The sequence below is a fragment of the Hypomesus nipponensis genome, chromosome 21 (assembly GCF_054491055.1).
Source record: "Hypomesus nipponensis isolate SF chromosome 21, ASM5449105v1, whole genome shotgun sequence".
NCBI classification, from domain to species: domain Eukaryota; kingdom Metazoa; phylum Chordata; class Actinopteri; order Osmeriformes; family Osmeridae; genus Hypomesus; species Hypomesus nipponensis.
This window is the reverse complement of record NC_140381.1, coordinates 9,257,501-9,270,314: the sequence shown is the minus strand read 5'-3', so window position 1 is coordinate 9,270,314 and position 12,814 is coordinate 9,257,501. Positions and strand designations below refer to the sequence as shown.

General features: G+C 51.9%; 1 protein-coding gene across 1 annotated transcript in view; it reads right to left on the bottom strand.

The window, feature by feature from the left end:
* grin2bb (glutamate receptor, ionotropic, N-methyl D-aspartate 2B, genome duplicate b) overlaps positions 1 to 12,814 on the bottom strand; it is a 52,530-nt gene that overhangs the window by 25,265 nt on the left and 14,451 nt on the right. Inside the window, 3 exon segments of the mRNA XM_084685970.1 lie at positions 3,078 to 3,270; positions 4,551 to 4,821; positions 5,268 to 5,411. Of these exon segments, the coding sequence (XP_084542096.1) occupies positions 3,078 to 3,270; positions 4,551 to 4,821; positions 5,268 to 5,411 (608 nt within the window).

Genomic DNA, 12,814 nt, shown 5'->3' with positions numbered 1-12,814 from the left:
AGATAGCGAGAGTGATACAACAATGGAGAGAGCGAGGGCGAGCTACCGAGGGAGAGAGAGAGAGAGAGAGAGAGAGAGAGAGGGAGAGAGAGAGAGAGAGAGAGAGAGAGAGAGAGGGAGAGAGAGAGGGAGAGAGAGAACGAAAGAGAGAGAGGTTGAGGAAAGAGCAGGGTTGCAGGGAGACAAGAGACGGTGTTGTGAAAAGAGAATTGTAAAGGACAATGTGCTCAGACCAACCAGGGAGACACACCAGGAATAAACACCAACGCCAGAAAGAAGGGTGACAAACTAGACAGAAAGTGAGACGGGCAGGCGGAGAGAGAGAGAGGTATACAGAAAGAGAGAGAGAGAGGTAGACAGAGAGAGAGAGAGAGAGGCAGAGAGAGAAATGGATATACTAATACCCTGACCTAGTTCGACAAGGTTCTACAAGGTGTGTGTGCGTGTCGGAGGGGGAGGGGGGGGGGGGGGGGGGGGGGGGGATCTATCAACAGAGCCCCTCCAACCCCGTCCCCTGTTGAAACAAGCCAATAAAACCAGAGGCGGGATTCATTAGCCGTGCTCTTTTTCTCCGGACCCATTCGGGGCGCCGATGATAGCGTCCCTCGCAAGCCGGCGGAAAAACCACTTTCAAATGTGAAATAGGATGAGGCGTGGGGGGCGTGGGGGGGGCGTGGGGGAGGGGGAGGGGGAGGGCGCGGACGTGTGCGAGTGCCGGGAGCGCCGTCCTCAGACAGTGTGTTTACGCGCGCGTGTGTCGTTGTACCGTCGAGTGCAGAGGGCTCATGTCCACTGCGATCGCATGACAGAGGGCTAACAGCGAGGCAGCCCCATGTGACACTCCATGATGTCACATCACGCCAAACGCGGTGCGTTAGGGCTGTCTTAACCACACGGGCATGTCGCACACACACAGACACGCACACACGGATGGTCGGCCATGGCTGTGCGGCCTCACGCAAAGGTGAGCGCCCGTGCACAAGCACGCACGCACAACCAAGGCATCGACAAATAATCAAGCGCCCTACACTCCCCTGCACATACACGCACACACACACCAGTCCCTTCGCCCCGAAGGTGCTTCGCTTCCAGAATCTGTTCTCATTACACTGCCCCCCTCTGTCTTCAGGAAACAATGAGAAGCCTCCAGAGTTATCTACCCCTTCACCGACATTCTCTCTCTCTCTCTCTCTCTCTCTCTCTCTCTCTCTCTCTCTCTCTCTCTCTCTCTCTCTCTCTATCTCTATCTCTCTATCTCTCTATCTCTCTCTCTCTCTCTCTCTCTCTCTCTCTCTCTCTCTCTCTCTCTCTCTCTATCTCTCTCACGCACATCATCTTTCTCTCTCACACACACACACACACACACACGCACACACTCTCTCAAACACTCACACACACTCTCACTGTCACGCACACACACCAAATCAAGTGTGTGACTCACCAGGACCCGCTACTACAGGCCCTCAGTCCTGACAGAGTAGCAAGTCATCTAGTGTGCATGTGGCTTGAGCTGGCCAGGCCGGCTCCCCTGGGTGTCTGCTCGGGGGCCAGTGTGCCCTGGGCTGGGCTCTCTACTGCTGGGGGGACAGAGAGACGGAGGTCTGGAGGTCTGTTTGTGTTTGTTTGCTTTGGTAAACTTAGTGTGTATGTGTGTGTGTGTGTTAGTATCGCAGGCCTCTAGGGTCACCAGGGTTCCGCTGTTTCGCATTCTTATCCACCTTCGCTCATCAGGGGAGATAACAGGGGGGAAGCGCTCGAGTGGAGAGACACACACACACGCACTCGTACAAAAACACGCACACATCCACACACACACACACACACTCGCTGCCTGACAGGGTCCCAGGTGTGTGCCGGCGGATGATGGAGAGCGCCAGGTCTGGCTGAGGGCCCCCCAGGACTCCCAGCGCTCACAGGGGGCCGCGCCGAGCCGCTCTCTGTATTCCGCCGCAGTCGCACGCACGCATCGCAGCGGCCCGATACGACGGGGGGGAGAGGAAGAAGCCGAGGGGGGGGGGAAGGGGAGGCGGGGGTGGGGGGGGGGAGGGGGGAGCGAACGGATGATGTCGGTGGGACAAAGCGATACATCATCGTCAGGCGCTCGCTTTCCCGCGCCGAGGAGGACGATGCGTGCAGAGGAAGCCTGGGAGGAAAGTGGGCTGTCGTGTTTTTTAACCGGCTTCTCCAGTATGGTTTCCCCTCCCCCCCCCTCCCCGCACCCCTAAGCCATACATCCTACTCAAAACATGATTATGACTATTTTTAGAGATGAAAAACGAGTGGGGAGGAGAGAAGGGGATGGGGGAGGGGGGGGGGGGTGCATTTGTTTCTTTGCTTTCTGTATAGGTTTAATAAGGTTGCAGTAATGATTCGCAAAAACATTACAAGGGCGGGGGGGGGGGCGTCCCTGAACGCAACTGTGGAAAAAGGAGATGAAGAAGCATGAGTCGGTTACTCACGGGCACCGCTGAAAGCTTTGGCCTCACCCTCCCGCTGTGTGTGTGTGTGTGTGTGTGTCGGAAACAGGGAGAGAGGGGGGGGGGGCATGAAAGAGAGAGACAGAGTTAGGGAGAGGGAGCGAGAGGGAGCGCGAGAAAGAGGTAGGTAGACGGAGAGAGAGAGACCTAACCCCCCCCCCCCCGCTGTTCTCTGGCCCTTTTTAAGTTCATCCGCTTGTCCCCGAGCATTCAATTAGCTTGCGGATCTCAGATCAATGCGCGCTAAAAGTCAGCCCAATGAAGTTAAATGTGGATTCATTATTGAATACTTTACCGAGCCTGGTTTGTAACCGTGATGTTAGCTACAGAATGATAAAACAAAGACATTGCGAGAAAGCGAGGAAGAGAGAGACAAAGAGAGAGAGAGAGAGAGAGAGAGAGAGAGAGAGAGAGACAGAGAGAGAGGATCATGTTCCTATCTGGAACATGACGTTGTCGTGCCAGTACGTCTTACAGCTCGCTTTCCCCAAGGCACATACACTTTGAGAGAGGGTGCGCGTGTGCGTTGGTGAGCGTTTGTGTGTGTTTGTGTACCCAGGCAGACACAACCAATAGTAATAGTAACAACTACTGGCTCACTTGAGCACTTCGTTGGAGGTGGCGGCACTTGCGCCCTTCTTGTCGGGGGCGCCGTGGCAACCGGACTTGAGCAGGGTGTGAGGCCCCCGGTCCAGCATCATGGTGGTGGTTGCCGTGGCGATGACAGCCACCGCGTCGCGCACACGGGCCTCGATGCCATAGTCCCATTCGTCATACGACACGGAGATGAGCCCTGGAGAGGGAAGGAGGGAGGGAGGGAGGGAGGGAGGGAGGGAGGGAGGGAGGGAGGGAGGGAGGGAGGGAGGGAGGGAGGGAGGGAGGGAGGGAGGGAGGGAGGGAGGGAGGGACGGAGGGAGGGAGGGAGGAAGGAAGGAAGGAAGGAAGGAAGGAAGGAAGGAAGGAAGGAAGGAAGGAAGGAAGGAAGGAAGGAAGGCATAGTGGGTAGAAGAGTCGAAGAGACACAATGAAGTATTAGAGGCCGTATAGGCCATAATTCATTCTTGGTCTCACATACATGCCATTACCTCACATATACCATTATTATACCAGAGTATTAATGGTGTATATGTGAGAGTATAATGGTGTAATATGTGAGAGTATAATAGTGTATATATGAGAGTATAATGGTATATATGTGAGGTCATGGCATGTATGTGAGACCAAGTATGATTTATGGCCTATACGGCCTCTCATAATGAAGCACTTGCATTTTAGAGCACCTTTAAGAGGTAAACATACAAAACCAGTTTCAAAGGGATATAACATTCGTCATCTGATCTAGATCCCGCCCCTCCTGCGAATCGCCCACGCACTTTTTTAAAAGTCTGAGGGCGAAATCAAACTCCGGGCTGTCATGCGCAACCTCGCAACACGAACACCTCTGACCACCGCCCACGTTTCAGCCCGGGCCCCGCTGCAGCCGTCTCTGCCTATCGCTAGCCCCTGCGGACACACATGCAGCGACTAAGGTCAATTTGGTAACCCCCCCCCCCAGAGGTGGATTGTGAAGCGGTCAAGGTCATGCGTGGAACGATGAAAGCGAGCCCCCCAGCTGCCCTCCGCCTGATTGGGTCGGAGCACGGCAGCGACGGACACCACGCGGGGTCCGTTTGCTGCCGTGCCTCGGCCGTATCCTCCTGCCCTCCCGGCACACGGGCTCCGTCCGAGCGTAGACGCTCGTCCCAGGTCAGTTTCCCTCTGCATAATCCTCAAACTGATGCAGAATCGTATTTTTTAGGTTGTTTCGTTTTTGTTTATCCTCGACCTATCCTCCAGTCCTCACCTGACTCACCGATAGGCTCTTCGGGCCATTGCGGATGACGTCACTGGAACAGGTGACCTCAGAGAGGAAGTTGGGATGCTTCCACTCTGCTTGCTCATTTTTGGGGGGATGACTAATTAGGGCTCAGCGGATGTTGAACGACGGTATAGAGAGGAACGTGCATTGCCTCATCACGAGACGAACGCTCAACTCAAACCCTCTGACCCCCCGTCCCTCCCCCGTCCCCGTACCTGTGGGGTAGACGGCGGGGACGTGGTCGGCGTCCCCGGCGATCAGCGAGGGCACGATCCACGTGTAGCCGTAGCCGGTGAGGCCCACCGAGTGGGCCACCTCGAAGATGGTGTTGGCCTCCTCCTTGGTGCAGTAGAGCAGGATGACGGGGCTCTGCAGCTTCTTCAGCTGGTTCTGGATCTTGCTGTCGCCGTCGTCCACCGACATGTCCAGCAGCAGCACCTCCTCCAGCTCCCAGCCCACGAAGCTGTTCTCGATGGTGCTGCGGATCTGGGGGGGGGGGGGGGGAGGGATGGATGGAGGAGAGTTGGGTGTGTGCGGGGGGGGGGGGGGGGGCTGCTGGGGTTGTTGTTGCGATTGCGGGAAAAGAGGCGGGGGGGGGGCGTGTCGTGTCGTGATTGGAGGAAGCGGCGCTTCGGTCCACAGAGTTGCGTTTTGGTGTTACGGATCAGACACAAACCCCAAAGGATTTGGGTTCGCATCCAAGATAATTGTGATTGAGCCCTTTTTTGGGGGGGGTGGGTAAAATGACAGCTTCTACGAGGAGCTAGAAAATCCAACCACCTCGCTCGGCCCAGCTCAGTCCAGCCCTCCTCAAACACACCGCCAGTCCCAACACCAGATCCAGCCACGAACACCAACTCAATCCCAGCCCCCATCCCCCAGCCCCACCAGCCCCCCCCCCACCCACCCACCCACCCACCCACCCACCTTACCTTGTTGACAAAGTCCTGGTAGCCGGGGTAGTAGGTGGTGACGATGGAGAAGACGTACCAGTCGTACTCCTTCATGATGTTGAGCATTACCTGCGCCTGCTGCTCAATGGACGGGCCGAACTGGAAGAACATGGAGTGGTCGTCCTGGAGACAGGAGGGGAACGAGGGACAGGGAGGAAGGAAAGAAAGAGGGGGGGGGGGTTATTGAATTTGAGGAGGATTTGAGAAAATAGACCCGCGGTCAGTTTTTTTCACGAGCGTCGACAGTTTGTGGAGGAACGTGTTTTGCTTCTCATTTCATTTGATCTCCAGTTGAACTGAAATTGACATCAACTCTGGTTCAGGGCTTTCTTGGGGACCTCCGTTTCTGGAGGGTAGGAAAGGTGTGTGTGTGTTGGGGGGGAGGGGGAAGGGGGAAGGTGCGTGTGATGGAAGGGGCAGCCGTTCAGGGCACGGTGTGTGAGTCACAGGTGTGAGGAGTTGGGGCTGATGGGTGAGTTTTTGAACTCAGTGACACGGGGGGCACATTGTGAATGGGACTGGATGGAAAGGCCTGTAGCTTGGCATGCGGGCAGGCGTGTGTGTGCGTGCGTGGTGTGCATTTGCATGTGTGTGTGTGTGTGTGTGTGTGTGAAGACAATAGGTTGAAAGACCAGTGAGTGAGTGAGTGAGTGAGTAAGTGAGTGAGTGAGTGAGTGAGTTTGCGTGTACGTGTGTGTATGTTTGTGTACTCGTGTGCATGCTGGTTTCCACGGACGCAGGCAGTCTACACGTATGTGTGTGTACGCATGTACAGGTGCGTGTGAGTGTGTTAGTGAATTTCCAACCGTGTGTGCAATCATATTAGTGTTTCTGCTAGAGTGAACTCTCCCTACAAAGGGTCTTCCTCGCTCCACTCAACAGCAGAATGGCCGTCACCCACCCACCAACGCAATCCCCCCCATGGGGGGGAAGTAGATTCATCCGGTACCTAGTTCCCCACTTTAATGAGGTAATAACATAACCTAGTCAATGGGAGAGAGAGGGTCGAACCATGTGGTGAGGGGGAAGGGGGGGTTGATCTGGAGGCTTAATCCTGACGAATGTTTACACTCAGTATACACTTGGAGCAATAATGGCTTTAATGTTTGCACGCACCCACAACCCCGGAAGGTAACCTTCAACCTCGTTCGGACGGTTTCCTCTTCCTTGTTGTGACACGAGAGTCACAGGCCACACGCAATGGCAGTTACACCCATTTGATTAAGAAGAAGGTCATTTTGTCCTCATCATTCATGACTTCCCGCCGTCCCCACACCTCCAGCCGCCTGTCCACACATTCACTGACCCGTGAGCCATCTTCAACCCACTCTTACCATCACACTTTTACACGTTATTCCCTACTCTCTCAACCTGTCGTTAGGGTTAGACGATAGTATTCGTACAGCTACAATAACTGTGGAGTGTATGAGTGTAATTGAATTCGAAGACCCCCATTCACCCTACCCATGGTTCTTTATGAATTCCACGAATGACTTGGGTACCCGCATATTTCTTTCTCCTGGTGTGTCATATCTATTCTTTTTCCTTTGCTCGTGTTCAATCTCCTTTTCTCGTTCTCCCTCTCTTGGGCTCCCAAAGGCCAAAACCTGTCACTCAATAGTATCATCGCGGCACCACTTACTCCATTCGCTGTCTCCTCAGATTACTGCTAATCATCCTTTCTTTCCCCCGTTCTCTTTCATAGCCTAATCACACTCATTTCAATTCTCTCCTTTTGTTCGGATTGGCATCGCTGTCTTTGGTGCCACTTCTCCCCTTCCTCTCGTTGCTCGCTCTTTCTCACCCTCCATCTTTGTCTGCCGGCCCTTCCCCCTCCTCCCTGGAAACCTTGAGGGCTCTCTCTTTCCTGTTTCCCTTCATCTCTCTCTCTCTTTCCTGTTTCCCTTCATCTCTCTCTCTCTCTCTCTCTCTCTCTCTCTCTCTCTCTCTCTCTCTCTCTCGCTCTCTCTCTCTCTCTCTCTCGCTCTCTCTCTCTCTCTCTCTCTCTCTCTCTCGCTCTCTCTCGCTCTCTCTCTCTCTCTCTCTCGCTCTCTCTCTCTCTCTCTCTCTCTCTCTCTCTCTCGCTCGCTCTCTCTCTCTCGCTCTCTCTCTCTCTCTCTCTCTCTCTCTCTCTCTCTCTCTCTCTCTCTCTCGCTCTCTCTCTCTCTTCGCACCTGGTCCCCTCTCTTGGTTTTGGTGGTACGGCGAAGGTGTAGCGCCTAGTGAGATGTCATTACTGTAACAGGACATGCCCGTCCGCCCGTCTGCCACTATCGTGTGGCACGCCTCAGCTGACAGTGACGCGGACGAGAAAACATGAATTGATGTTGTGACCCGTGCGAAGGGGCTGCTGGCCGGGGGTCAGAGAATGCGGGATGGGTTTCCTGTCGGTGCTTGTCTTGACAGAGTTTGAGAGTCTTGGATAGGGGAGTGAGATCGTGATGCCGGTGGGGGTGGTATTTTCACAATAAGAGCGCAAGAAATGACATTGGAAAGTGTCCACAGAAAAGGAAACAGACCATACACGAGCGCTATGATTCTTGACTTCCAAGCAGTAAGGCAGCCATAAAAACGATCCCGAGCCGTGTTTCTGGCTAAGACGACAATGTTAGCAATGCTCCAAACGCGGAGAACCGGGTTCGTCGAAAGAGGCTGTTTCCGACAATAAAGTGTTCATCTCATGGCTAAACTAGGCTCGGTAAGGCTAAAACAGTCCAGTAGAAGAGAACCAGATGCAGTATGACAAACACAGGGCTGGTAGGCAACATCAGTTCAAACGAATCCAATCTCATTAGCGACAACCAAAGAGAATCACTCGGGAGGGATTCTTCACCGTGGGTGACGACGGTGTCACCGGCGACCGCGGTTACACAAGCCCCCCGTCACCCTGCCCAACTCCCTGAGGTGACACTCTGGCGCCCAGAGAATGAGTAACCCAACTCATGAATACAGTGACTCGACAGTCTAAGCCAGCCTTTACACATACAGTTAGCCAGACGCTCCCATATGTTCCACGCAAAGCACACCCATTATGTTGATGTTATTCACGCCATAATTTATTCATCGTGGAAATGTTAATGGGGCTTTCATATGCATGCATACATTTCCAAATATAATTACGGAGGTGTCTGTTCCGTACGTTGCGTGTTGGAGACTAGACATTACATTTAGCAGACGCTCTTATCCAGAGCGACTTACAGTAAGTACAGGGACATTCCCCCCTGAGGCAAGTAGGGTGAAGTGCCTTGCCCAAGGGCACAACGTCATTTGGCACGGCGGGGAATCGATCCGGCAACCTTCTGACTACTAGCACGACTCCCTCACCGCCCAGCCATCTGACTCCCGTGTGTATGGTGGGGACGGGATTTGAATGTCTTTAGGTGGGAGGTGCTGGGTGTGCTTGATTTATCTCAGATTGTCACTGGGGGCTTGGAGGTTGTCGGCCAGTCGCCGCCTGCCGTGTTAGTGTGCTGTGCTGGGCAGCATACGTGCAGGGGTGGGGGAGCGTGAAGCGGGAGCGCTGGGAGGATTTGGCAACTCATCTCCATGTCATGCCAATGAAAGCCTGTCTCCAATTAGATTTGCCGCGGAAGAGCGACGCTTCAGCCCTCCGCCGAACAAGCGGGAGGATTGAAAGAGAGGGAGGGAGATGGAGGGGGGGGGGGTAAAGGGGAGATAAAGATGGAGAGAGAGACAGAGAGAGAGAGTGAGAGTGAGAGAGAGAGAGAGAGAGAGAGAGAGAGAGAGAGAGAGAGAGAGAGAGAGAGAGAGAAGTGGCGGGCTAAGACTGAGAGGAGAGAGGGAGAAGGCTTGCTTGAGAAGAACGGGTAAGCCAAAGATCTCCCAGAGAGAGAAGGAGAGACAGCGAGGGGGGAAACCGAGAGAGGGAGTGCATTCAAGCAGTGCCACACAAGTAGGCTAGTGGCGAACACACACACAGACTTCTCCAATACTGCGCTTTTCCACTTCATCACTCTTGTCTTTCTCCACCTTTCATCCGCATCTCTCTTGCCTCCCTACTGTCTGTCCCTCCCTCACAGACTTGCTTCATAAAATGGGACCAGCTGCTGTCACTCTGACGCTTTAAATCGTCAGCTTTTCTCATCACATTCCCTTTCGCTAATCAAAGACACACAGCGTTAATTCATCTCATGTTCTTTGTTTAATTAGCAATGACCCGATTTCCGTCAACGTTTCTTTGCGGGCCGCTTTTTTCACGATTTAAATACACTTCATATTAAAAGACCCCGCGTGCTTCTTGATTGAATTACTCTTCTATTCTGGGTTTCAGGAAATGAGCGGAAACTCGCTCCTCTCTCCTTTTGCCCCCCGGCCAGGCCAACGGGGTGATGTTCGACCTGTCTCTATTCCACAAACGAGAAAATGCTCGGAAATGTGATTGTTAATCACAGGAAACATGGCGCTGCACAGGATGAACAATTAGGACGCTTGAAATAATTGCGCCGAAATGTGAAACCGCAAACTTGAGGCATAGATCTCTCCTCGAGTTAAACAAATAATCCAGAAACCCTTTTCAACAAAGCAAGCTATTGGTGTACAGAAAGTTACTATCGAATGAATCAATTAAATGAACTTGACTCATTTATGAATTGCGGGAGCTTTGCTTTAAGACAACCCGAGCGTTAACAAAACCCAAACGGTTGCCTAGCACCAATCGTGATGTTTTGGTCTCTTAGTCAGTCAGGTCCAGATTCATTTCCACAGCGTACAAAGCAACCAAATAGTGGTCATTGGCTACAAGGATTGATCGATGTGCATTCATGCCGACTGTGAAACAGTGTTAACCTTTTGGACTGACTGCCTCCCCCCTTCTTATCCTCCCCTTACTCCTCCCCTCTGCCCGCACTATCGCTAGGGTACTGATGTATCATGCTTCCCCCCCCCCCCCCCCGGCAACACAGAGGTTACGCGCCGTGTGACACACTTTTACACCCACATGCCCACGTATGCTTATGTGGAAGTACCATACAAACACATGTTCGTACCGTCATCAACATGGTCTACAAATAGACATGGTCGGAACATGTCACCGCGACTACGTTTCTTTGTGTGTAGCCAGTTTGGATCAGATAAAACACACTACATGCTCTTATGGTTCTTCTTATGGTTCTTCTTATGGTTCTTCTTATGGTTCTTCTTATGGTTCTTCTTCTTATGGTTCTTCTTATGGTTCTTCTTCTTATGATTCTTCTTCTTATGGTTCTTCTTCTTATGGTTCTTCTTCTTATGGTTCTTCTTCTTATGGTTCTTCTTCTTATGGTTCTTCTTATGGTTCTTCTTCTTATGGTTCTTCTTCTTATGGTTCTTCTTCTTATGGTTCTTCTTATGGTTCTTCTTCTTATGGTTCTTCTTCTTATGGTTCTTCTTATGGTTCTTCTTCTTATGGTTCTTCTTCTTATGGTTCTTCTTCTTATGGTTCTTCTTATGGTTCTTCTTCTTATGGTTCTTCTTCTTATGGTTCTTCTTATGGTTCTTCTTCTTATGGTTCTTCTTATGGTTCTTCTTCTTATGGTTCTTCTTATGGTTCTTCTTATGGTTCTTCTTATGATTCTTCTTCTTATGGTTCTTCTTCTTATGGTTCTTCTTATGGTTCTTCTTCTTATGGTTCTTCTTATGGTTCTTCTTCTTATGGTTTCTTCCCTTTGGCACTTGTTTTTTTGGTTGTTCACATTGTGTGCTTCATGTTTTGGCTACCCGCAATGCTTTGGGGCTATCTTGTTGTTATGATCAGTGACCTATGCACTTTGTAAAGCTATCTCTTCAAAGTCGCTTTGGATAAAAGCGTCTGCTAAATGAATAAATGTAAATGTAAATAAAACTCACTCCTCAGGTATGCAACAGGCTGTCAGCAAGTTGCTAGCTTTTCGTTGGCTTAGCTGGTCGTGGTCGCGCTTGGGATGTCGGAGGTGGCGGCCGAGTGTCCCTCCGACTAGGGCGCGGCCACGTCTGTTGCATGTGCTCGTTGACCTCCAATTACGAAAGGTCATTGGGGTGCAATATCTGAGAACGATGAAGGCCGAAATGCAGTCTGTTCGATGAACAGAAGACAGCTGCTCGTCCACACGTCCAAAATGGTTCAAATGTTGTTTTGACGACCTGAGGTGTTTCATTATCTGCGTCAAGTCTACCTCTCGTCTCCTCGTCTATTCGGCCCTCTTCACGTCGATACTGAATCTGGGCCCCTTAAAACTTCTAAATCACATCTGGAGCAAGTGATGACTGCCTCATTTGGACAGATCAATGCCTTGGTGGTTCTTAGTTCAAATCTGCTTTTCACACAATGGTTTGCACACACACACACACAAACAGACACACAAAGCAAACCCATGTGCTGTGTAGAGATGGGAACATGAAACAAACACACACACACACACACTCCTAAGTGCTTTTTCTGAAACCCCTGTGAACCCCAGGGTTGCTGCAGCAGCCCAGCGCATCTGAAATGCCACTGCGTATTGAAGGATCAGGAGCGCCGGCCTAATTGTCTCTTTCGATCTCCCACTGTAACATCCAGCGCTTTGGCAGCCCTCACATCCTGTCAATGGAGCCCATGGCGCCGTCCAAAGGCGGAGTGACAGGAGGGAGGAGGGGGAGCGACGGACGAGAGCGGGGTGAGGAAGAGCAGGAGACGCGTGGGGGCCATTGGGGAAGCAGCAGGGCCGCGTTCTCAATTCTAAAATGGCCGCCTTGCCCCGTCCTGTTGTTCCTCCCCACAGGCTGATACTGCCGGATTAGGGTTTAGTACCTCAGGGCCGCCGTGTTCTCAAACTCACTGGCAGCCAACAACACAGAGCAAAAAAAAGAAGTCAGGAGGCAGGTGGCTGAACGGTGAGGGAATCAGACAGTAATCTGAAGGTTGCCAGTTCAATTCCTGGCCGTGCCAAATGACGTCGTGTCCTTGGGCAAGGCACTTCACCCTACTTGCCTCAGGGAGAATGCTCCTGTAGTCGCTCTGAATAAGAGCGTCAGCTAAATGACTATATGTAAAGAAGAGAGAGAATACGCAATAAGGAAAGAAATGGCCCCCAAAAATAATCAACTTGATTGCGATCGTCTAAAGTGTTGCATTTCAATTGAATCTAGTAGAGTAGAGCGGAGAGGGAGTAACAAATCAGGAAAGGAAGCATATTTGAGAAAGGAAGCAAGGAATCCAGAAAGGCAGCGACTAACCCAAAATACACAGTTCGGGAGTAGGAGAAAAGGAAGCAGTACATTTTCGCCTGTGACCTTTGACCCACAGGGTTAATGGAAAGCTCCGTCACGAGGAGGCGATTAAGCTTGTTAAGCGAGATGGAGAATGCCGGTAATTAATCACTGACACATAGGAGCTGCTTAACCCGATTGGACGAGATCCCACCAATCCAAAATGGCCAAAGAAGCAATTAGTCATGACCCTGACTGGGGTCTGAATTGGCAGGTGTGTGTGTTCATCTGCATTTGGCTGAGTGTGTGTGTGTGTGTGTGCAAGGCAGTGTGTGTGTGAGCACACATTTGGTTGCAACAGC